This window comes from Haemaphysalis longicornis, unplaced genomic scaffold, assembly GCF_048455015.1.
Source record: "Haemaphysalis longicornis isolate Haplotype H1 unplaced genomic scaffold, Haemaphysalis longicornis Haplotype H1 scaffold_12, whole genome shotgun sequence".
Classification (NCBI taxonomy): Eukaryota; Metazoa; Arthropoda; class Arachnida; order Ixodida; family Ixodidae; genus Haemaphysalis; species Haemaphysalis longicornis.
The window spans coordinates 98267218-98293831 of NW_027526225.1; the positions used below are offsets into that span (position 1 = coordinate 98267218).

Below are 26614 nucleotides of genomic sequence, written 5' to 3' on the forward strand. Positions count from 1 at the left end.
TCCTCATTACACGGTTACTTTTGGGCCGTGCCTTTAATGTTGGTGATGGATACCCCTCCTCACTTTTGCGGTCGGGCGCTGGTAGAAATTAATTTTGTAGGGGGGTGGGGATGCTGAGGTTGATAGAAACTGTCCGAAACATTGAACATGCAACATGCTTCATCGAATACAAAAAGAAAGGGAAAGCTTAATTTACATGGCATTGCGAAGTGGAATACCGAAAATGCGTAGTACCTCCGCGAAAACCTTTCGGCGCTGGTAAAGGGCATATATTACTTTTGGAGAATCCGTGGTCCACATGTAGCCATGGGGAATTCATGGCCGACTCATGACACGAAGGCATCTTTGATTTCATCAGAACCTGCTCTCCAACATTTTCTTGATGTAAGGTTAGCTCTGCCACTGCTAACCATTTTTGAAACCTTGCTATGCTTGATAATCTGAGCATGGAACTAAAGCGGAAGGTTGGGTAAGTTGGTGGCTAAGTAAGGATTACATTCTGCTAGCGAACATTGAACAAGACTAATTGAAGAAGAGACGAAACACACACTAGATCACAAAACACGTGCGAAACCCATCTAGCATGTGTTTCGTCTCTTCTTCACTAAGTCCTGTTTGATATTCGCTGGCACTATGAATACCTTAGTTACCAAGCATGAGAATGCAAACTAGCTAGCAATTGCAGCTGAAGCAAAAAATTGGCCAAATTCTGCCACAGACTTAACTCCAAGACAATTATTTAAGGCAGCCGTCGTTGATCATAAAGAGTTTATGGGCTCTTGCTATTTATTATATCAAAGTATTTTCACACGAGGCACAGTAATTCACTTGATTTCAGACATGTCATTTATAGCTGGGGATTTTCCCTATAAGTAATCTCTGTATCATTGTTTCACCGTATTTTCAATTGTGAGATTTCTAATTACTAACCAAAATGTTTACAGGATCATTGGGTAACGAAGTCTATGGTCAGTTGTGTCTCGTTGGAGATAGTGTCGCGACCCAGCCTTTGTGTGTGCTCGCTTCATTCTAGTGACAGTTCATCGGCTGTCGGGAACTAACCCCAAGGTGTTCAACACCATTTTTCAGATGAAGATTTGATTACATTTGAATTTTTATAGTGCTGGAAGGGCTTCTGGGGTAGTTCTGGAATCGCCTTGCACATTACTTTAACGGAGCCACGAAGACAAAACACAAGTTTGTTTTATTCGAAAGATTTTGTGTTTTATAGCGTCCCCAGTGCTTCCGCGGCAGCAAATGATGCCGTATTCACTGAGAAATCAATTAATTTAGGTCAAAATTTTGACTTTCCCGCCAAATCCTATGTTTTGGTGACGTCCACAATGAAGTCATAACGGCAGGTACACAAATAAACTTGCACTGCGTCAAATTTGGAGGCTCACTAAAAGGGTTCAACTTTAAATTGAGGACGACTCAGCGAGCAATGGAACGGAAGATGATAGGTGTAACATTAAAGGCCAACTGCACTCAAAATTTCGACCGCACGAAATCACTGCTCCTGCATAGTATGACTAAAAAGACCGTGATGTATGAAGTATGACGCATAAAATGTGCGTAATTACGCCGCAAGCGATTAGCAAAAATCGACGATTTTGAAAACGAAACTGGGTAAAACGCGGCCATTACGGGCAGGCGGAAGTGACGTATCAGCTGTCGGCGCGAGCGGCCAGACGGCCTGGCCTGACAGCGCGAGCTGTGCGGACCGGGCAACGCGGCCGGCTTGGCCAGCCAGGAGGAGAGTGTGAGCGCGCGCGTGCGGGGGTGTGGGAGGCGCGCAGAAAAGCGAGCGCTTGTCCCGCAAGCACGACACTATTCGTGTGCTCCAACAGCAGCACACCACGTAGGCATGATGTCGCGACGACACTCGAAAAGGAGAGAACCGTACGGTTAACAAAGCCGCTTCGGAGCCATGCAAGCCAGGTGCACCGGCGCGAAATACGAGTTTCCCTGATTCTCCCGCTGCAAGGCAGGCCGATCAGCCTGGACGGCTGGCATGTCACTTCCGCTAAATGGCTGTTTGCGCGACACGCCGGCAGGTGCTTTGTCGTCTGCAAGGGCGTTATTTTGAGTGCCTGAAACTGAATAACCACGCATTGCACAGGGCTACCGGTCCCGGCGCAGTAGTTCTCATGCTACCTACTACCCATTTCGAAGGCATTTAGCCAGGATGAAATTTGAGTGCAGTTGGCCTTTAAGGGACAAGAAGAGAGCGGAGTAGGTCAGGGAACAAATGCGTGTTAGGGGCATTTTAGTAGAAATTAAGAAGAAATGGACGTGTGTAGGGCATGCATGCAATGCAAAGGCAAGATAACCGTTGGTCATTAAGGGCAACAGAGTGGATCCCCAGAGAAGGCAAGCGTAGCAGGGGGCGACAGAAAGTTAGATGGACAGATGAGATCAAGAAGTTTGCGGGGGTAAATTGGTCGTAGTTAGCACAGGACTGGGATAATTGGAGATGAATGGGAGAGGCCTTTGCCCTGTAGTGGGTGTAGATGGACTGTTGCTGATGATGAGTCTGTGAAGGTAGTCCAGACCAGGGGAGCTGAAGTCTGAACTGTACACGATGCCCCCATTATGATAACAAATGATAACTGAAACTGAAAAGGGGGAACCGCAGCTTGTCTTGACGACAGTACCGCTGCTTCGAAGGACTGAAGGAAACTAGGCACACAAACTCAAAACATCAACAAAAAAAAAGTTGGTACAAATGTAGACAAGGTCGGCGCGGAATGCACAGGAGCAAATCCTTGAGAAACTGTTATTATCTACCTAAGAGCCAACTTATTTTTAAAAGGGTTCCTATTGATAACTAATCTACCCAAAATGCTTATATCCGAGGGATGAGACGTATAAGCTTGAGGTCTAAATCTTGTTTTGAATGGTGTGAGGTTTTAATGGTGACTGCGGGCTAATAAGCACGCACACCAAAACATTCCTTTTCAAGCTCTTTGCGTGGTGCGTCAGACACGCGTCTTTCTGTTTGCAGACACAAAAAATACAATGAACCCTAGCCATTTAAAGGTTCACTTTAAAACTGTTCTGGCCGTGGGACTCTTTGGCAGCGACATTAAAGGGGCCAGGAAGACAAAATACAAATTTGTTTCATTTGACAGATTTGGAATTTGATAACACTTGTTGGGCACTAAAGAATGCTTTATTCACTCAGGAGTTAATTTAAAATGTTAATTCTACCTCTAAATTGTATGTTTCGTGACATCAGCGTAACACAAAAGTTAGTACAGTAGACTCTCGATAAACAGAACCTCAGGGGACCGAAAAAAATGAGTTCCACTTAACAGGAGTTTCGTTTACTGAGAGAGATGTGCAAAAGTGAAAATTTATGTGCGTACACAGTCTCAAGAGCATTTCATGGAACTCTAAGCGCTTGAAGGTGAATGTGGCTGATAGTTTTTCAGGAAGCAAGAAAAGTACAAGACGTTTGGACGCAACATTCACAGAGTCATACCTGCCAGGTTTCCCGAATTTTCCGGGAGACTCCCGAATTTTTATGGTTTTGTACGATTGTACGACCGAAACAAAAATCTCCCGAAAACGCACCCGTCTTTGACTAAATCTTTTTCCCAGTGTGGCCACAATGTGAGGGACAATACAACGCGACACCAATTGGCATCGTTTTCAGTGAAGTGCTTAAAAAGCGTAGTCGGCCATGTGTAGATGGTGAACCTGTTCAACCCATTGTTAGTTTACTGTTTATAGAAACACAGTGCCGCTGCCGCCGCTTTCATTTACACACGAGCACGGCCGTTCTGGACGGCGGTTCTGAAGATTTAGCAAGTCTCCAGTGGTGCAGTTTGTTGTTAGCTTAGACGAAACAAGACAGTTCAGTTCCTGATGTTTTGTATTGCACTTGCAGTACTATTTTCAAGACTTTCTGAAAAGGGCGGTGTCAGCCACGTCGAACATTTGAGTGGTATAGCTTCTTGGTAGTTTGTACGAAGAAACAGTTCATTTCCTGCTATGTGTTAAGCAAATAAAAAAGTGTGTGTAAAGTTACCCATTCTGTTGTAGCTACTACCCCCCTCCCCCCCAGTAAGATCTCTCTAATGCCATCCGGGCAAACCTGGCAGGTATGCAAAGTTGATATGGCAACAGTTAGGCACTGTGCCCTGAAATATGCATGAAAATACATCAAAGAGCCGCTTTCGAAGTCAAGACGATGTCCTTTCTTTTCTAACGTAAGCGTAAAATGTGCACTCCTCAGGCCTCGACTTCGCAAGTGCTTACGAGCCACCGAATTTAGAAGACTGAAACGCGGTAATGAACTACGAATAGCACCACGATGGCATGAAGGAGGCGGTAGGAGATAAGCCCTGTAACCTCGGCAACTTGAGACCGAACGACTAGAACTAGAACTGCGATGTTGCATTCGTCGTGCTAACATGGCTGACTACAAACGAGATGAGACTTGCAAGGTTAAAAAAAAAGTAAACAAAATCTAAAAAGCCGGAACTGGAAAAAGCTGATGCTATTGGCCATAAGTTTGACAAGAAGTTCAATTTTCAGTTCCGTCTACACGGTGAGGCGGAAATTTTAGTTCCGATTACTGAAAGTATTTTTACTTTGTCTGAATACAAAACCAACCAACATAGAGGCTACAGTTTTGTTTAAGCTGCAATTCTGTTTAATAAGCGATTTCCGTTTATCGAGATTCTACTGTATGTATACCATATTTTCACGCGTTTCCGCGTAAACCCACCCCTGCGCCGCACCCCCACTTTCCGTCGACATATAAAAAAATATATATGCCCGCGTATTGCCCGCATATTTTGTGCATAAAAGGGTGGATCAAAACTGCTACTCAAGCAACATTGCACATTTGTTTACGCAAAAGAACTTACCTAGATGACTACGTAACTGGATTACTTGCTGCTTACATTTTTCAGGTTGGTGTATTGTTGAGCTGTGGGTGCAAAATAAGCACGGCTAGTGGGATAACAGTGGCTTAGTCACTAGTACTACTGTAAGGGCATCATGGCCCAACGCACATTGCGAGGAAGCTGCACCAAAGGAAATACCTCGCTTATAATCCGCACCCCTACTTCACCCCTGAAATTTTCGAATTTTTGGTGCGGGTTATACACGGGAAAATGCGGTACTACGGCTGCTGTGAACAGTGAAACTGACAATTGTTGCCTTGTTTACCGTTTGCCTTCATGGATGGCGCGGTGATACTGATGCAGTTGCTCTATTTTTGAGTGGATTTGTATCTGGCTTGCTTTCATTACATTTTATAGCAATCATTCATGAACGATTGGGTATGCTAGACAAAAAAAAGGTCACGCAGGTGGCGAGGTCGCTTTTGCCAGTTGGGTAGTGGCATGTTCGACAGGCCCAACACGCCCAGCAGCTGTTCAGCTTTGTGCAACTTCTGTGTTTACGTGTTCGTTCGAACTCCTCTTGTTTACCCCACCATTGTTACTGCTATAATCGGAATGGGTACTAAATTCAAGGGCAAATAGCTCATTCTACAAGCTTATAATAGCTGTTTAATTTACGTTGGATTTTGTCAGCCTCGGCCATTCCCAACAAGTTGCCCATGATACGTCATAAGTTCAGTCCGGAAAAGTAGCAGGGGTGTCGCATGCCTATTCTGTCTTTTTCTCTATACAGTCGAGCCTTCCTATAACGAAGTAGTATCGGGGCAGTGAATTAGTTCGTTATATCCGATATTCGTTGTAACCGTACAGGTAAAAATTGGCTCTAATAAATCGGCAATCTGGCTCGCGCAACAGTCCTAGATAAAAAAACTCATCGTTCTAGGCTTTGAACCCACTATAAACGAGGTAATCCTTATCTGTCTCCTTGTGGCATTTCAAACTAAACAGGCCGGGACGTGGGATTGGGAAATTACAACAGAACAAAGTTTGTTCGGCAGAACAGGCCTGCGTTATTATTTACTTGAACAAGGATGTGGCCTTCACCTGGTGGCCTTTCACAGTCTGAGTGGAATGCAGTTTTTCAGTGTCCACGCAATAAAGGGCTTTTTTTTTAATTCTGCAGTTTTTCAAGCTACTAGAAGTGATTGTTTTGTCCCACTTTTTTTTAGTATTTTGCTCTTGATATGCTAGCTGTCGAGTTTCGAGCCTCGTGGAAACCAAATATTTCTTCGTTATAGCTGATATTGCGTGGCTCTTGAGGTTTCCGTTTCGTTATAAAAAGAATAGGTGTCATTGAAATGAAGCGTGACCTTGTGAACTAATTTTACAGCCGATTAATCTTTGGTGTTTGAAATGGGCATTCGAAATGGTTCCTTGCCACTGGTGCCACCAAAGTTTAACGAGTGCAAAATTAATTCCGAGTGGTGCATCGAGAAACCGATTCTCTAATAGCAGTCACCAGGGTTCATAGTATTGAAAAACCTGAAGATTACAGTTTCTTAACGAACACTGTTTTGTCTGTTGTTCCTCCAGAAATGACTAATTATCTGTAATTATCTTGTCAACTAATTGACTGACTCAAAAAATAATGGCATATTTGAAATCAGTGGAAAAAAAAAGCGAGTCTGACGAGTTTCACAGAGTTTACTTAACACTTAAGGGAAGCTGTTTTAAGTGCAGTGTCCCCCCTTAAAATTAAGCGCTGTTTCGCTTCAGGCTGGGAAGGAACCAAAAACCACCTTTTCCCAAATTTATACCCCTGTCACACGGCAAATCTAATGTCATTCAAAGTGAATGACATTAGCTGTTAATGACATTCGGTTTGGCCGTGTAGGTGTACACGGCGAAACAAATGTCATTTGATTGTGATGACGGGGATTGTTAGCGAGCTCACAAAGCCGCAAAATTATATTTCAAGCGCATCTAGAATGTTTTCGTACATTATATCTTTTTAAAACACGACAAAGGATTATTTTTTAAAAATAAAAATACGACAATCGCCGGTTTAGGTGACATAAGTAGACATCGGAAGCCGAGACAAGTCTGCGAAAAAAAATCCATATTAGGGTAGCGCGCTCATTTGGGGTCAGATTTTCTTTTTTGTTGGTACTTGTTTGTCTTTCTTTATTTGAAGAACAACACGAAGGGGAAAATATGTTTTCCAGCAGTTTTTAGAAGCAGTATTCGTCGGTTTATTTCTTGTCTAGTGACACGCCACTGCTGTCGAGGCTACTCATTTGGCCGCTAACTGAGGTCCGGGACCCCAGTTAGACGCTAAATGTCACTTGCCTCGAATGTCATTCATTATTCTCGTGGAGCACCGAATTAACGACATTTAGAGCAAATGACATTTGCTCTAAATGTCATTAGATCTGCCGTGTGACGAGGGTGTTAGAGTCGCGAGATGCTGCTGTAGTTTGCTGAGTTTTTTTTTTTTTTTTTTTTTTTTTTTTTCCCCGCACGGGGCACCTTGAGTAATCTTGGTGACGGTGAGTGGCGACACCGCGTACCCCGAGCCCCCCATACTTAAGCTGTTACCTACCGTGGCGAGAAGTTGAAAGGTGAAGGGTTAGAAGCCGTGAACGGTGGCCGTCGGAGCCCTGGTCAAGCTCCGGCCGATGGGCTCCCTGTCTGTCTATCAGGCTGGGAGCTCCGGGACCTCTTTGACCATCAGGGTAACGTCAAAGAAGAAAGTACCCCAGTTCCCTGCTTTATACTATGCCGCATGGTACTTTCGAAATCCTCTCTTCCAAATGATCGGGCCCCAAAAAGGGCCCGCACCGATGTAATTTTCAAACCTCTGCCCAACATGAAATTTAACACCCCGGACAACTTTCCTCGCTTCTTAGTGATACAATCTAAGAACAAGGAATCTCCAGTTACCTGCAAGTCGGTCTTCTTAATTGCCAAGTTCATTGAGAGTGTAGTTGGCGCGAACTACAAGGCAAAGAAGCTGACATCGGGGGACGTGCTTGTAGAACTATCTACTAAAAAACAATCTGATAGTCTCTTGAACCAGACCGACCTACTTGGCCTTGAAGTAGCTGTAACGCCACACCGGAGCCTTAACAGCTCACAGGGCGTCATATCTGAGATGGACCTGCTCAATGAAAGTGAGTCTGACCTCCTCGAGGGCATGCGTGACCAGGGCGTTACTGCGGTAAGAAGAATAATGATCAGACGCGATGGCAAAGAAGTAAAAACGAAACATGTGATCCTAACTTTTGACCGAAGTGTCCTACCGGAGTCTGTCACTGCAGGCTTCCTTCATTGCAACGTACGACCTTACATACCCAACCCACGCCGCTGCTTCAAGTGCCAGCGGTATGGGCACAGTACTACCACCTGCCGCGGAAAACTGACATGTGCCAAGTGCGCAGGACATCATGACCCTTCAGAGAACTGTGCTTCTAACGTATTGAAATGTGCCAACTGTGAACAACCCCACGCTGCATACTCTCGGTCATGTGCTAAATTCAAAGCCGAGAAAGAAATCATAAACATGAAGGTCACCCAGAACATTACCTATCAAGAAGCACGACAGAAACACTCAATGTTTTCGCAAAGGTATGCCGATGCAGCTCGCCGGGGCGCGGAGCGGCGTCTAGTCACGGCGGCCACCCAGTACTGCGAAGCAGACTTGGTGCCGTCCCAGCCCCCCCAGGTGCTGCCCAAGGCAGCCCAACCATCTGACACGACACCTGTGGCGTCCGCAAGTGTTGTGTTAGCTGCAAGTGTGAGGAGTGACGGCTCTGCCGTCAATCCTCCTCTTCCGGCTGCCAGACTGCAGGCGGTCATGGACGTAGATGTGGTCGGTCCCACGACCACTTCTGTGTCCAACAAACAGTCGGGGACGGCAGGGGCTCCTGCCTCCACTTCGAACATATCCCGAGGCGGAGCCCGCAAGGACTCCATCTCGTCACTGTCACACCACTCAGATGATGACATGGAGGTAACACCGTCTCTGCCAGCGCCAAAGGCGGAAAGAGAACAGCGCACCATGGCGGGGCGAGGCAAAAAGCCACCAGCCACCCGTGTCACAGGCCCACGTCAGAACTGATAGATAGTATACATCCAGCCCGAGTCCTCAACTACACCAGGTAAAATCTCCTCCCTAAACATTTATGGTAGCACAAATAATTACACAGTGGAACTGCCGGGGCCTTATTAAAAACCTAGATGATATATATGAAATCCTACACAAAACGCAATCAGCCATCCTATGTTTACAGGAGACACACTTGAAACCTAAGCACACCAATTTCCTGAACCAATACTCAGTATTTAGGAGAGACAGAGATAGCTGCACGCACTGCTCTGGTGGCGTAGCTATAGTTACGCAAAAATCTATCCCTTGCCAATCTCTTCAATTGCGTACCGCCCTAGAAGCGGTTGCAATCCGGGCAATTATTTTCAACAGATTAACAACAATTTGCTCACTATACATTCTCCCTGAATATCGTTTATCTAGCTCTGAATTTGAGTCTCTCATAGATGAGCTGCCGGAACCGTTCCTACTCGTAGGTGACCTGAATGCACACAGCCCACTATGGGGATCTGAACGCACAGATTCCCGGGGCCGCTTGATAGAAAAATTCCTCTTCTCATCCGGAGCTTGTCTCTTTAACAAAAAAGAGCCGACATACTACAACACTACACACAATACATACTCACACATAGACTTGGCGATCGGCTCTTCTGTCCTCTTTCCGGCTGTTGAATGGGAAGTGGACGACAACCCCTATGGGAGCGACCACTTCCCTGTCATCTTGAAAGGCATTGATAAAGCCCGTAACAGTTCCATCTGCCATAAAAAGTTTAAGGAATCTGGTGCTGATTGGTTAAAATTTAAACAATTATCTCAGCTTTCATACACGTCCTTAAGCTATTTGGGCATTGACGAAGCCTGTGAACTGGTGACTGCACACATTCTCCATGCTGCCGAGGGCTCAATTCCGCAAACATCTGGTGCCACACCTAACACTAGGAGGCCGTGGTGGAATGAAGAGTGTAGGCTTGCACGGCAGGCTCAAAATAAGGCGTGGGGTGTCCTTCGCAGGTACCCCACTACGCAAAACTTGATTTCCTTCAAATGTGCAAAAGCACAAGGAAGACGCATTCGCCAGCAAGCAAAAAGAGATAGCTGGCGCTCTTTCGTGACTTCTATCAACTCGTACACAGATGCAGGCAAAGTATGGAACAGAATTAAAAAGTTTAATGGACGGAAAACACACACCCTACCTTTGGTCAACAGTACAGGCGATACCCTAGAGGACCAGGCAAACACACTTGCGAAATACTTTTCATATGTATCGAGTTCTGCTCATTACACGAATGCTTTCTTACGACACAAAACATCTATGGAGAAGAAACCGATTCGTGATAACAAAAGATCTGACGAACCATACAACACGGAATTTTCCATAACAGAGCTTTTGGTCGCCTTGGGAACATGTAAGGCTTCAGCGCCTGGGGCAGATAGTATATCATACACAATGATACAACATCTGCACCCAGAAACTCTCCGAACACTCTTGCACTTGTTCAACAAAATATGGGCGGCGGGATACTTTCCGAGAGCTTGGAGAGAAGCAGTTGTAGTTGCCGTATTAAAACAGGGGAAAGATGCCTCACTACCTGCCAGTTACCGACCAATAGCTCTGACAAGTTGCTTAGGAAAGGTTTTTGAAAAAATGGTAAATAAGAGGCTAATCCATTTTCTTGAATATAACGGCATCCTGGACAGTTGTCAGGCTGGTTTCCGATCAGGTCGAAGCACAACTGACCAGCTAGTTGCCTTTGAGTCGTATGTCAAAGATGCTTTTATCCACAAACAGCACTGTCTTTCTGTTTTCTTTGACTTAGAAAAAGCATACGATACAACTTGGCGTTACGGCATACTGCTTGATCTCAAGGCATTCGGTGTGTCTGGACATATGCTAAACACTATTGAAAGTTATTTGTCGGAGCGGACATTTAGGGTAAGAGTAGGGACAGTGGTATCAAGAACATACATACAAGAAAATGGGGTTCCCCAGGGTGGAGTATTAAGCTGTACTCTGTTTATAATTAAAATGAATTCACTTGGGAAATCGTTGCCACCCTCAATCTCCTACTCAATGTATGTTGACGACGTCCAAATAAGCTTTAGGTCATGCAATCAGTCCATATGTGAAAGGCAGATACAGTTAGTTGTGAACAGGCTTGCAAAATGGACGGAAGAAAATGGTTTTAAATTGAATCCTCACAAAAGTACATGTGTGTTATTCACAAGACAGCGTGGAATTCGTCGAGAACCCGATGTCACACTGAACGGAGAACGGATTGCTGTCAAGAAAGAACACAAGTTTTTAGGTGTTGTACTTGACGGAAAACTAACGTACGTACAGCACTTAAAGAAACTCAAACAAAAATGCCTAAAAACCATTAACATTTTAAAAGTGTTGTCACATCAGTCTTATGGTGCTGATAAAGACTGCCTTCTACGTCTCTTTGTGAGTTTAGTTAGGTCACGTATAGACTATGGAAGTGTAACATACGGGTCCGCGTCTAAAACTGCCTTAAAAATGTTAGACCCAGTACTACATTTGGGCCTTCGCCTTGCCTCTGGAGCCTTCAGGACAAGTCCAATCCAGAGTCTTTATGTAGAATGCGACCACTGGTGCCTAGAGCACCAGCGTGCTTATACAGCAGTCCTCTATGCTATTAGGACAATGTCTATGACGAATCACCCATGCAATTCTATTGTGAATGACATCTCATCCGCCCATTTGTATTTAGCGCGCCCGTCGATCCCTGCCCCTGTAGCCTTGCGGGTCAAAGGCCTTGCAGAGGAGATAGGGGTGTCTTTAGATGATGGCATAAAAACCTGTATCGCCGATATAGTCCCACCTTGGGACATGTCAACTATTCATTGTGACACATCCTTTAAACAAATTGACAAGCGTCGTGCACCCCGCGAATTGATTTTACAGCATTTCTTAAGTTTACAACACAGATATCCATGCGCCTCTTTTTACACAGATGCTTCCAAGTCTTCTTCTTCTGTGTCCTGTGCTGCACATGGCCCGGACTTTGCCAGCACAAGGACATTGAACAGAAATTGTAGCATCTTTACAGCAGAAGCCTATGGTATTCTAATCACAGTGGAACACATTACACAGAACAAAATACAACAATCAGTCATCTACACAGACTCCCTAAGTGTAGTAACTGCATTGGATTCCTTTAAGCCCACAAAAAACGTTATTCTAAACCGCCTTTTTAAAGCTCTTATAACTGCCTATAAGTCAAAGCTAAAAATACTTGTTTGCTGGATCCCTGGACACAGTGGCATTCTGGGCAATGAAATTGCTGACCAGAACGCCACTTTGGCGGCCCTACGTAGTGGTGTTGATGTAGCGCAGGTCCCTCACCTCGATCTGAAACCAGTAATCCGGAGGGGAATCCGTAAATGCTGGCAGCACATGTGGGACACACACACAGACAACAAGCTCCACTCAGTAAAACCAAACATAGGAAGATACACAACAGAAAAACAAAACAGATTCATTGAGGTATCCATTTGCAGACTGCGAATAGGCCACACTTACGCTACACACGCATATCTTTTGAATGGAACACTCCCACCTGTTTGTAACAAGTGTGGGGAACGGCTCACCGTCCACCATGTATTAATTGAGTGCACATTCTGCAATGAAGCCAGAAAACGGCATTTCCCGAAAATATATACCTACAACATCCCACTACATCCTTCACTGTTTTTAGGAGATGAACCTATGTTTACAAACAAAAGTCTTTTAAGTTATCTTGCAGACATCAAGTTTTTAAAACTCATCTCGTACAGTGCGTGACCTCAGAGCCTACGAGCAGTGAGTGAGGCCCTCATGCTCCCTTTGTCCGCACGGGAGGCCCACTCTCGTCGCATGCTCTTTGGCTCGAGGTGCATCACGTTGCACCCATAATCCATTTCAGCCACCATTATGAACATCTTCATGCTTTAGTGGACGGGCCCTCTACACCCATATATACAGTATTTTAAGATGTATCATACTCATTTCATACATATTTTAAGCACAAACATGACTATTGAAAGACCACATAACATAGTTCTGGCGCTCTTTGGTCTTAGAAACCCTTGCGCCAATAAACCACAAACATACATACATACATACAGTGTTTTTTTTCCGCGCTACGCAGAGGTTTGGCTACGAGCACCTGTCTGCGGGGGACCTCTTGCGGAAGGAGCAGAACACCGCGGGCTCCCAATATGGCGACATCATTGCCGACCACATCAAAAACGGCACCATCGTGCCGGTTGAGATCACCTGCAGCCTTCTGGAACGGGTAGGCCCCTACACTCCTTTTTAAGTGCAGAGCACTTTAGAGGCTCACCTTGTCACTGTAGCGCGCTAGCTGGACCCAAGTAGAGCCACACACCGTTTCGTCGTTGCGGCGTAACCCAGAGACTTCAACAGTTCGAAATTTGTGAACTGCTGGCGCTTGTCATGCATCTCCCCGTTGTTTAGACAAAGAAAACTGCAGGTACATTTGAAGCAAACTGTGCATAAATAACCGGCAGCGCCCGCATTCATTCAGTTAGGAACGCTCGTTGGGTTGGTTTTTACGGTAGTAGGCCAAAAAAAGTGGCAGTGCAACGCCGGCACGTGCGGGAGGAAAAGCAAGCGCAGAAAGAACAGAACTCCTCCCGCTGGCGCAGTTTCAGGCAGGGGGTGCGCGAGCACTGCAAAGGCGGGAAATTTGAATTGCATTGGGTGGTAGCAGTGAACGGATAACGGCGCTACAGCCCATTATGGCGAATCGCTGCTCTGCACTTTTGACGGCTTTCACGTTGAGTGGAACGCCTCTAATTTTTTAAACAGGAATCGGCCCTGAGTTCGGTTCACGACAAACTGTCATGTACTCCTAGATTTCCTTACATACTAACACCATGATGCACCTTCATTGGGACTTGCTGCCCCTGAACTCGGCGATAGGTTGCACTTTATGAGGTGACCTGCCACACTGGCTCAGTGGCTAAGGCGTTGTGCCACTGAGCCCAAGGACTCTGGTTCAATCCTGGTTGCAGCGACCTTTTTTCAGATGGAGGCGAAACGCAAAAACATCCACTTTTCGAGATTTTCGGTGCACGCTAAAGATCTCCAGGTAGTCAAAACTAATCCGGAACCCTCCACTACAATGCGCCTCAAGTCAAGGTCAGATCGGAATCGCTGTTCCGGCGTCAGTATCAGGCGCAATAGGAGGGTGCTTAACGTGAAGAAACGAATGACGGCCTCGCAAGCGCCCGGGGAGGCACTTGCTCAGCGCGTGCATCCGAGTTGTACCAGTTGTACGCGTTTTGCACGCACCCAAATCTGAGCTGGATACTGCACACACACACACACACACACACTGCGCAAGTCAGGCGCAAGGGCCTCGCCACTTCCTAGCACACCTCAAGAAAATCAAAACCAAAACTGAGCTACGCACTTACTTTTTGTTCGCTAATTACAGCTTAATTACACTAAAAGTTTTTTGTAGAGCTAGTTTTATTTACTGAAGCAAATATTTGTAAGTATTTTGCTTCAGTTCTTTGTTTTAGTTAAATTATTAACGAACAACTTTTTACAAAACTGAATACAATTGATCTAGCAACCATGGGAATTGTATCATGTCAGCGCCCACGATTCGTACGGTCTCGGAGCTCGCTTTACCCCCCTGGCGGCGGGTGTACATACACATACGGAGAGACAGTTTTCGCAGTTGAGTAGCCCAGGAAGGACAACAACAGCTTTAAAACCGGGACACGCGGGTCGAAAAAACGCGATTTTTCCGAAATATACCGATTTTTTGTTTTCCCTTGCATTAGCATCTTTGACTATCCTTCTTTCATGGGTAAAAAAATGAAAACGAAATACGAACGAGAACTTAGTGAAAAATGTGTCTGAATGACTCGCGGTGACCCAAGAAATCGCGCAATCAAGCCAAATTTCGGCCAGGTTTGAGAATTTATTCCGCACGGCAGCGTGGCTCGCCGCCATTTTGGTCACATGAGAGAGGTAGATCAAGCCTTCTTCTCTCGATTGAGCCGCTCGCCAGCTTCGTATCTCCGCGTAAAAAAAATAAAAAAAAATGTTTCTTCCCGCTTGTTTTGCGAGCTCCCACTGGGCATTTAAATCACGTGACGCGAAAGTGGGACCGCCATTGGCTCTTGCCGCTTGTGAGCCGCCATCGCCCGCATCGTTCCGTTCGCTACTTCGCGCTATCTTTTCTATTTCCTTATCGTGTGTTTTTAATCGTTAACGGTGAGGATAAGCGTGACTTTTGTCGCCGGAAGCAGCGTACTTCATGCCGGTACAAAGGAAAGCGCAAGCGGCGCAGCATTGTGACGACCACGGCCAATGCCGGCACGACCGGCACCGTGAGGCCTAACGGCGCCGGGCCTTCAAGCGTTGCAAGCGCGGCTCTACCAGGCGGGGCTGATTTTATCAGCGAAGATATCGGCTTTATAAGCGCATCGGAGAAGAAGTCGGCAGCCTTCCAAGGTGAGGAGACAGCCAGCCACGGGAGCGGTGCAGTTATCTGTGGAGTCGGCGCTCTGACTGACCTTGAGTGCCGCCGTGTGCGCGACGTGCGGGAAGTGCGAACTCGTCGTAGTTGAGGTTGCGAACAAGCGGAAGGGCCTCGCATCGGTACTGGAACTGAAGTGCAAAAACGAGAAGTGCCCTGCGGGAGTGGCTGCGGGAGTGATTTCTTCTGTTTACTCGTCGCAGCGCGCTGCCGCCGTCGGTCGCGGAGGCCGCAAACCGGAACTCTGCAGTTTCGCCGTCAATGTGAAAGCGGTACTCGCTGCACGCGCGGTTGGCATCGGACACGAACAGCTGTGCAGGTTTTGTGCCATTCTTGGTCTACCAAAACCACAGCATCAAAAGACGTTCTACAACACTGCCAAGAAAGTTCATGTTGCGGCCACAAAAGGCGTCTCAGACAACCTTGCTGAAGCAAGGCAAGTAACTGCGTTGCAAGCTGGTCAGACTGACCTCAGTGTGATTTTTGATGGTACTTGGCAGAAGCAAAGACACGAGCCACAACAGTGTTGGAACTGCCATTTCTCTTGACACTGGTCTCTGCCTGGATTTTGAGGTGCTGTCAAACTACTTGTACTTGTAGCCGCCACCAAAAGCTTGATGAGCAAGAGGAGGAAGTGTAGCAAGCCTTTCGTGCCTCTTGTGTGTGAAAAAAATGTTGACTGCTCATCCCATGCCATGGAGACGGAAGCAGCACTGCGCATCTGGCACAGGACGCTATCGTACAACCTGCAGTTTATTGTAGTGAAGACTGCCACTGCCCTCGCAGGGTTGTGGTTCAACAGAGGCCACACTAGTTTTGAGCAAGTTCTCCAAGAACTGGGAATCTTCCCTTCAGAAGAACTGGTCAGATCTTCCCTTCAGAAGAACTGGTCAGACTAAGCAATGCAAGTGACCAGCGGAGGATCAGGCAGATGTGTGCAAATCTGACTGCTAAGGCTAGCCCCATTGCCGCAGCCTGGTGAAACAATCCCATACCAAGGACTACCCCAGCAAAAACCGTGAGGGTGCAACTTATGCAGCAGGAGCATTCTAGTTTTAGTACCTCAATGTGGACATTTCAGACTGTATCCCCACCAAATTTCCTGTTGTTCGAGCAAGAATTTCTGAGTCTGCCAAAGAAATAAACTTTCAATTGCGTTTTTCTCAGCTTGTTGTTTTTGTCCGTTTTCTGAGTTTGTGCACACTTATTTTCCCACTTAAAGTTGTCGTATCAGGATGAAATTTTGCACAGATGTTCATTATAACACGTAGAGTGCACAAATCTTGTTCATTATGCAATTTGTGTCCTTAGATTTTTCTGACGGTCATAAAACAAAAATATACAGAACAAAAAAAGGCACACTACCAGTAATTTTTTTTTCGTGGTGAGGAAAATGATGATGAGGCTTTTTCAGGTAGATTTGTGCACTCTGCAGTTCATAAGGAACCACCTAGGCTATTTTAAAAGTTTCAGAAAAAATTTTTACTATAAAAAAAAGTGTGCACAAAAAAGCCATTTTTCTGAAAGTCATGCTGCGTAACATTTTATCCGGAGCAGCTATTCAAAATCTGATTACATATATGACCAGAGGAGCTCAATCTCTATAAGCTGTGAAAATTTCAGCCTCCTAACTTCATTATTAAAAAAAAAGTTGTTTGGAGGAGCACGTCCCCTTAAAACCCGTGCGCTGGCTGTCTCTCTCAGTCGGCGCAAGCGCTCGCCTACGGGGACCGCCCCGCTCCGTCCCGAAACCAGTCCCCGAACGCTAGCGCCGCGAGGGAGTCAAGCGGCGACAAACGTAAACACCGCCACTCACGCCCTCGCCCATTGAAATCCGGGCGACGCGGCAGGCCGCACCTTGCGTTCGCTCTCATCCAGCGGCCGTGCGTGAGCTAAGGCTCAGCAATCCAGTCCAATCCAGTCCAGTCCAGTCCTGTGCAGTCACTGCTCCTCGCGCATACTCAGCACGGCTCTTCACGAGCCACGGAAACCGGCTATCAAGCAGCTCTGGCGTAGCGTCAGACTTGGCTACTGTGTAATTGAGGCGCACACCTTGGCGTGCGCCAGCACCAGTGCGTTTGCCGCGGCTATGACGCAACACAATCCAACACAATCCACTTCAATTCAATCCAACCCAATCTAATCCAAGCCGAGCCAAGCCAAGCCAATTGCCCTCGCGCTTGTGCAGAACGGCCCTTTACAGCACATGCGAAACTGCTCAACCTCAGCCAGTGTAGCTGATGAGATGCGGTGGTGGGGAGGAAAGGAACAAGGATTTCAGTCCAGTCCTCATGAGGGACAGGGTGGATAGGTAGAGTGCAGTGATGCGCAATTATCTCTCTTCAGCTATGGAAGCATGATCCTTCTCTTTATGAGGGAGCAGTGATGTGTTGGCAGTACGCGCCCATTTCTTGTTATCCTCCTCTAAACAGTTCTCTTTTTTTTTTTTTTTTTTTTCTCGAATGAGGGCTCTGAATGTTTCTGGATGCTGAAGGTACCGTATTTGCGCGAAAATAACGTGACTTCGAATGTAATGCGAGGGGGGTACTCTTGGTCCTTCCGAAAATGAAAAATCTATATATATTACGACCATAACGCGAAGTAATGCGAAGTACTCACGGGGCCCACCAACCTCATGTGCAAGCTCTCTGCCTTTGAGTTGCGCAGGCTCAGCGTTTACTGGCAAAATTGGCTGCGACGTTCGCGGATTAAACTCTACCAGGTCATTCTCGAGTGTAGGGTAGAGGCCATTCTTGGGTCCACAGAACGCTTTACGAGTCGGTGCGGCTTGAAAGATGCGATCACTGCACTTCCTCCAGCCTCGAATGGTTGACTCGCGTAGTCCGAGATGCTGCGACGCACTTGAATTTCCCTGCTCTTTTTGAAAGCAGGATTGTCCGTTTCTTAAAGGCTGTACTGATTCTAAAGTTTCTTAAGTGTGCTGATTTCGCCTGTTCATTGCAGCGGCTCAGAAGGCAGAAGCAAGTGCGATCAAAACAAAGCACAATGAGGAGCCAATGCTGCACCGCACACGCGTTAGCTCTCGCCTCCGGACCAGACTGCCTGGTCATGTGACCACTAACAACGTAGCCAATGGCGTTATCGGGAGAAGCTGGCGCCAAAGTTGACGCCGAGACCAGCGAGCTCTCGGCGGCAAACATCCAGGGGTAGAGCAGCAAGTTCGTGGCTCACATTCCAGGCATAATAACATTACGCGCGTGCCAAGGATGAAGGTATTTGAAGTAAGAAAGGCAACAAAAAAAGGTTGCGCTATGTTTGGGTCTGAATACAGCGTGAGGGGCTTTTTGAAGGCACAAATCGCAGAAAAAAGAAAAAAATTTGCGTTATATTCGTGCAAATATGGTATGACTCTGGAACATCGCAAAGTTTTGGTGCACATGAGTCAGCGTCTCTCCATTCTTTACTTGAGCTGTGAACGTAAAGCCCCTCCCAATGTTGGGCAGTGACATTTTATCACACTTATCACTATCACTGGAAACTCTAGGTAGATAAAAAAAAGAGTAAGGGGAGGTGAACTTCAGCTAGGTTGATGACAGTCACCACACACGTTCTCTCCTTCCACCGGTCTCTGATATTTCACACCGTACTTAGTTTAAACAATATATTAGATGCGACTGCATCTCATTCACTCGCCTTGTCCCTCCATACGGCGTTGTTGTCCGTCCACACCCCTCCCCCTACACTATAAAAAAAATAATAGTTAGCGGCGCCCAGTTTCGATCCCACGACCCTGTGGGCAGAACGCGAGGTACATGGTGCTCTTCCCACTGCGCCACAAAACCGAGACAGAATCAAATGCTACGAACGCGCCTTATATCCTCGACTCGTTCAAACTACGTCAAGATGCTACTGATACAACGCATGATGGGGCAATGATTAACACTTGCAATAAAAGAAAAGAAGCGCCCTCTTACAGCAACAATGATGGAGTAAAGGTCATTGCGACAGCGAAGCCCCAAGTATACCACTTAGAGAGATTGACCAAGATTGGCCAATAAAACATAATAATAATCATAAAACATAATAATCATACGCGTTCCAGACACGTTTCACGCGATTTCAGAATCAATCCAATGGAAACACCAAGTGAACCCCACGATGCGTCGCATCTACACAGGGTTCCCCTCGCGGGGAGGTGGGCGCAATTTTGGTTCACACTTGTTAGGAGTTACCCGCAAAGGGAGCCTGGCAGCCGGCCAGATGGAAGGAAAGGGTATGTTGGGTCGGTGATATCCACGCCAGCGATTCATTAGTCACCCTTTCTGGGGCATCTCCTTCTGCTTAAAAGGGCCATGAAGACAAAATACAAGTTTGTTTTATTCGAAAGATTTCGTGTTCTATAGTGCCCCCAGTGCTTGTCCGGAAGGAAACGATGCGTTATTCACTGACAAATTAATCAATTTAAGTTAAAATTTTTATTCTCTCGCCAAATTGTGTGTTTCAACGACGTCTGCAATGACACATCATAAGAACAGGTCTTTCAGCTAGACTTGGTGTGGAACGGAGACTTGTTTATTGTTAGTCAACCTAGATGGCGCCACAGCTGGTTGTTTTCTTCCTTCGTTTTGTTTTTTTACCGTATTTGTACCTGGCTTGTTTTTGTTCAGGGAGAAAATAATTGTTTGGGAAGCATGGTGCTCGCTCGACAAATATGGTCCTGTAAGACGCCGTCGCCTATGCCAATCGGCCAGTGTCATCTGAGACAACTCCAAAGAGCCGCAGTGCTGTACAGCTAAAACAAGCATAGTTCGTGCAGTACCAACAGCAGTACGCATCACTACTTCTATGTTTACGTGTACTTTCATAACTTCTACTGTTTATCCCACCATTCTGAGAGCCATAAGACGAATGTGCCGTAAATTTAAGCGCAAATAGCTCGTTCGGCAAGCTTGTAAGCTCTGCCTAATTTGTGTTTGCTTTTGCCGGCATCGCGTACGACATCATAGGTTCTGTTGTGGGAAATGAGCTAGTGGGTCGCATGGCCATTCCCTTTTTTTCCTAATTATGTAGCTTATTTGAGCGAAGTGGGCGTTAAAAGTGGTGTCAGTATGATTCTAACGAGGCAATCTTTCGAATGAACCAAACTTGTTTTTTGTCTGCATGGCGCCTTTAAATCCAGCTGGACTGTTCCCATGAACAGCCATGAACAGCTGGACTGTTCCCATGAAGTGCTTACTAATGGAGACCACGGCAGAAAGTTTCGATACCGTGTGCGTGCCATGTCCCAAGCACTATCAATGATAGCTAATGGCCGAGATGTGCGCAGGACTGTGGGTGTTTTTACAATTTTTGAGGCAGCTCATGGCAAACTTGGAACAATTTGGGGGCCCATTTACAAACTGAGCAGACAGCATTTTTTTTTTTTTTTTTGTAGAACAGCATGTTTGCCTTTCCTAGAGCCCATTTGTATGCGCATGGGTGCATCACACAATGCTGTCATTACCCGTTTGGGTCCCAGTCCTGCTTGCCATAGAAGGACGGTCCCTGTTCTGTTTAGGGGGGCACATGGGTCTTTGCGATGGAAAAATTCCCCAGAAAAGCACTTTTTTAGGTACGTTTTCTCTCGGTTTCCCGAGTTTTTCCTGCAAAACTTCCACACTGGGATCAGTACCATTTACTGATAAAAGCCATAGAGGCCCGATCTCAACAAGAAAATAACAAATAATTTCTGACTTTTTTGCCGCGAGTGGTATTGCAGGGATAGTAAATGCTTGAGGGGTACATCCCAGCTTGTAGTGCAGCTATGAAGATAATTTCTTTTTTTGCACTGTGAGGCTGAATGTTTAAACCACACGATGTGGGAAGCAGATTTTGCATTTTATGTTTAGGTAGTTGTTTAATTAGCGGTATTTTTGATTGGTACTTCAAACCTAGAAGTTAAAATTGATGTAAACTTGTATGTGATTGCAAAACAAAATGAAACAAAAAAAGGGCTTCCCATATTTCATTCTCCACAACTTCTGGTATCTACTCATGCCTTGCTGGTAATTTTTCGTTAAATCGTTTTTTCCCTATTGTTCTCAAGAACAATAAATATTTTTAATTAACTCTGAAACTAATTACCTCATATCGAAACTAATTGGATATTTGAAGTCAGCTAAACAGCCAAACAAGACCATGAAGTTCCATGAAAATTAATCGGAAAGCAAAAAAAAAAGTTTGTAAGCCAGTGTGCCCCCTTAAAGAAGCCATGAAGACGAATACAAGTTTAATTCATTCAAAAGATTGCCTCGTTAGAATCATACTGACACCACTTTTAACATAAACTTCACTCAAATAAGCTATATAATTAGGAAAAAAGGGAAACGCCATGCGACCCACAAGCTCATTTCCCACAACAGAACCTACAAGGTCGTACCAGCCAGCTCTGCGATTGGTGAAGGCCGGCAAAAGCAAATGCAAATTAGGCAGAGCTTATAAGCTTGCCGAACGGGCTATTTGCGCTTAAATTTATGCCACGTTGTTTCTAAAAGCAGTAAGAATGGTGGGACCGACAGTGGAAGTTATGAAAGGACACGTAAACATAGAAGTATTGATGTGTACTGCTCTTGGTACTGTGTGAACTATGCTTGGTTTAGCTGCACAGGACTGCGGGGCTTTGGGGTAGTTTTAGACGACACTTGCCAGTTGACGCAAGCAACAGTGTATTATGGGACCATATTTGTCGAGCAAACACTCTGTTTCACGAAACGATTAATTTCTCCCTGAACAAAAACAAGCCAGGTTCAAATACGGTCAAAAACAAACCAGAGACAGAGAACGGCTTGCCACGGTATGGTGGCGCCATCTAGGTTCATGACTGTAAACAAGGCTTCCCAATTGGCTGCAGAGTGGTCGGTTCCTGTGATGTCATTGCAAACCATGAAAACACACGATTTAGTGGGAAAATAAAAATTTTAATGTAAGTTGGCTAATTTCTCAGTGAATAAAACATAGTTTGCATCTGGACAAGCGCTGGGGACACTATTTATATAAAAACACGAAATCTTTCAAATAAAACAAACTTGTATTTTGTCTTCATGGCTCAAGGGTGGAAGTGTTTGTCTCTTCTGTGAAGTAGCGTCACAGCCAACCTGCTCTTTTCTCAGGGTGCAGTGGCACATAATCCGCCCCACACATTAGTGAGAAGCGGACTGATATGAGAAACGTAGGCACACGTTTACGTGTGGATGTCATCGTCACACTTCAAGGTCCCACCAGCATTTCTCAGAAGAGAAACGTCAGCCCTGAATATCTCTCTGTGAGTGTTAGTCAAAGCTCATCGCCTGGTTCCTCCACTCCGACCTTGTCGTTAGAGAAGGATTGTGTGCATGTGGTTGATGGGTGTGTGCTTTCTTGCAGGCCATGAAGGAGAGCGCAAACAACAACTTCCTGATCGACGGCTTCCCGCGCAACCAGAACAACCTGGACGGCTGGAACAGAGAGATGTCGGACAAGGTTAACCTCCGCTTCGTGCTCTTCCTCGAGTGCCCAGAGGAGGTAGGTGGGGAAAACACGTTACAGCAGTTGCCCATGGGCATCGGCTCTGCTTTTCAGGGTCGCTCCAGGGCACCTGCCAAATCCTTCCGTGTGGCTGTGTGTCAGTAGTTCCAGTATAGCAAGCTCTAGCATTGCAAGCGGCATGGCTGAACGCTTTATGCTTTACTGTATTTACTCGCGTAATGAACCCTCCCCTCCCCCCACTTGTCTTCTTCAGAATTTACTTTTTTGTCACTTTGAGTAAAAAATGCAGCAGGGCTATTTTATTATCTCAGCATGGTTGCTGACTTAGACCATCACAGTAACTTGATATCGCGCTACAGTACGCGCAGAAATGCTAAAAATGCATTCCGACAAAAAGAAACCTGAACAGTGGCAGGAGACATGAGCGCGAATGTCGAGGCTCGCAATTTAAAAACTGCGCGCTTGCGGAGCGCCACCTGCTGAACGCAAAACAAACCTTCTTGCGCCGTAAAAACGTTCCTGCATGCGAACAAAGCACAAAACGTACTCCGCACACTCCTTCCCTGCTCTTTGCTGTTATGGCTGGTTCTGGCGGCGTGCGAACAAAGCACTAAGCGTACTCCATACTCCTCTGCTCTTGAGGTTCCGCGACTTCGCCATGACGCTCGTGGATTTGTTGTTCAGCTGTGTTCCGACCTTTTTTTGTGCTCCTGGTGTGCGCTGTACGATGGGCTAGTACAGCCGGATTTAAACTGGTGGAGCATGCGGTGATGCACATGGAAACCGTGCGGCTGGGCTGCACTACGTGAACACTACGGGCGAAAATGACGTTTTTGGGCGGGGAACAGGGATCGCCGTGTGTATCGTGGGTTCAAAGAAGGGAAGTTTTCCGGTGTTGGAAAAGAAATTTTGGAGTGCCTTGATGGCACGCAAGACAGTGCGCTGTGGGCCGACAACAAATGTGAGGCAGCAAGCAACTGTACTAAGGAGGACAGCTCCATGGCGAGTAGGGACCCACTAGCATGTTTCGAATAAAAACGAAATTTGCTTACGTAATTAACTACGTGTTTTTACGAAAATGGCAAGGCTCTGACAGTGTTTTTATTTGCAACTTTAATGTTTGAAATTTCAACTGTAGCAATTTTTTCCGTCATAATGAACCCTCCCCCCAAATTCATTCAAAAATTTCTGGAAAAAAAAGTGGGTTCATTACGCGAGTAAATACGGTATATTAAATGAAAGTAAGATGCTTTCAAAGGTAGCTTTGACTGCAAGAGGGCAAAGCCTCCTGAAGAAGCACCCGAGGCAGGTCCTATTTGTTCCCGAATATTTGGAGTTCTGTATAGAACTCCAAATATTCTGAAAACTAAAGTCATGCTTAATAACCCCGGGAGAGCACAGCGGCTTCAGATAGGTGGCGAGGCAGTGGAAGTGGTAAACGAATATGTCTGCTTAGGCCAAGTAGTGACCCCGGATGCCTACCATGAGGCAGAGGTAATTAGAAGGATAAGAATGGGGTGGAGTGCATTCATGGCAGGCATTCTCAGATAATGAATAGCAGCCTACCATTGCCCCTGAAGAGGAAAGTGTATGGCAGTTGCATCTTACCGGTACTCACCTACGGGGCAGAAACTTGGAGGCTCGCTAAGAGGGTTCAACTGAAATTGAGCACGACTCAGCGAGCAATGGAACAGAAGGTGATGGATGTAACCACGGAGCAAGATAAACAGGAGCGCCGACTTTGCTCTCTCCGACGGGCCATTAATGTTCCTCACTTACGGAGCACAATGTAGATGGCGCTACGAATGGCGCAGCAATCCCCGTGCTCCGGAGCTGCTCAGCTCTCAGGCGCGACGGCGAGGCGCATTCCGGCTGAATTTGTCGCCTGCTTCGGAGGCGGTTCGTCTGGCGCAGCTTCGCGTCCGTTGCGGGCCTGATTATCTGGTTCGACAGCACCTCCTGGGTGACCGGTACCCGACAGAATTAAGCTGTCGTACGACAAAGATACGTTAAGGATTTGTTTGCAGAACGGGAATACGAAATTTAGCGACCCCATTCAGACATCTGGCCGCTGGAGAAACGCTTGCTTTTCCGCACTTCGGGCCACGAATGTCACTACATTCCGTAAATTGGCGAATAGGAATTCTGTTGTGTGCAACATGTATTACAGAAGCCAACTAGTTCTAACGTAGAAATGGCGATTCTAAAGTGCCCTCCACCTTCTCGCCACTTGTAAACTAAACTTGCTGGCTCAAAATCGGAATGAATGCTAAGCAGTGAGCTCACATACCGAATTTCTTCAGTATCTCTGCTCGTATCACACGGGGATGTAGCCCCGAGCTTTTTTTCCTCTCCTTTGGGACTGCATACGACAGCACGCATTGCATTATGCCTACTGTTAGTACTGCATACTACGCTACTGTATAGCGCACGGCGCTCCAGAGAATTCCGTCCACACAGTCGAAAGCAGCTTGCTCCGTGGTGCAGAGCACACGTAAAACAGGAGTGTTGCTTGAAAAATGATGATTGGGGCTAGGTGGTTTTGAAGACAACACTGAGTTTCAAATCAACGTAACGATTTGAACTGCATGAACAGCTGCATCTTTCATTAATTCGGGCTAGTTGTGAGTAGTGCCAAAACAACCACGCCAGGGGCACGCGGGGGACGCGTCGAGAAATGTTTCCGTATCACAATTCCACTTAGTACCAATATGTTCCACACTTTTTCAACGCACCACTTGCCTTCTCCTCCTCCCTCTATAATTTCTGAGTACTTGCGACCCCTCAACTGGTTGTGCAGCTGTTAATTACGACACGTAGATACGGCATGCAGGGGCAGACTTCCGTCGATGGCGCCATTAATAAGATATGATAATATAGCAGCTGTACATTCAGCACATGTTACAAATGTAATTTAATTTAAATTATTTTAAAATAAATGTAATTTTATAAAACACACAAGCACTTCTTATGACGCAAGGTATGCTATTATCCGGCTTCGCTCTTTATTCTAGAACAACTTTATTTTCACAAGCCACGTCATCAGAACACGTTGCTCAGCAATGCATCTGGCAGTATGTGCTGGCAGCATTGACAAGATTACACGACCGCACAGTGACAGTGAACACCGGGCCGTAAGTTATGACGCCGGTTGAAGCAAAGATAGCGTTCGAAATACTTTGCTCGTGTAATGACGCTGACAGCGCCTTTCCATATTCCTGGCCAGGCGGCAGCCGTAAATTTCTTGTGTGGAACTGCATGCATCATTGCCGTACGCCTATGTCGACTGCGGACGTAAACGTTTCGTGTGTGCAGTCTAAGAAGCATAAATAGTTAAGCGTGCGGCAGAGTAGCGGGCGACTAGGAAAGAGTGATTTTAGCGCTGTACCGCTTTACCGTAAGCCGAAACAGGCTAGACTGCATATTGCAGTGTGCGATATTACTCTGGCTGATTTCTTGTGTGGTTCTTCTGAAATCTTCGTCGTACGATTTAATCTTAGATCTCCTGGGTTATATCGATATTCTTCAGTCCGCCTTGATTATTCCAGACTAAACGTTCCCTGTTAGAGAATAAGCAGTCGTCACATATGTGGCGGTGTGCGATTACTCCGCCGCTCATTGCGGCCGCGCACCGTGATTTAGATTTTCGCGCGCGTCTCAGA

General features: G+C 46.1%; 1 protein-coding gene and 1 long non-coding RNA gene across 4 annotated transcripts in view; one reads left to right on the forward strand and one right to left on the reverse strand.

Annotated features, from left to right (window-relative positions):
* Window positions 1–26614, reverse strand: part of LOC144163053 (uncharacterized) — a 487499-nt gene that overhangs the window by 153392 nt on the left and 307493 nt on the right. The window lies entirely within an intron of this gene.
* The window catches only part of LOC144163049 (UMP-CMP kinase 1-like), a 39251-nt gene that overhangs the window by 833 nt on the left and 11804 nt on the right, over window positions 1–26614 (forward strand). For all 3 annotated transcript variants that reach the window (XM_077693841.1, XM_077693839.1, XM_077693840.1), the window contains exons 3-4: window positions 13119–13265; window positions 22851–22988. In XM_077693841.1, the coding sequence (XP_077549967.1) occupies window positions 13119–13265; window positions 22851–22988 (285 nt within the window). The remainder of the gene's footprint in view (window positions 1–13118; window positions 13266–22850; window positions 22989–26614) is intronic.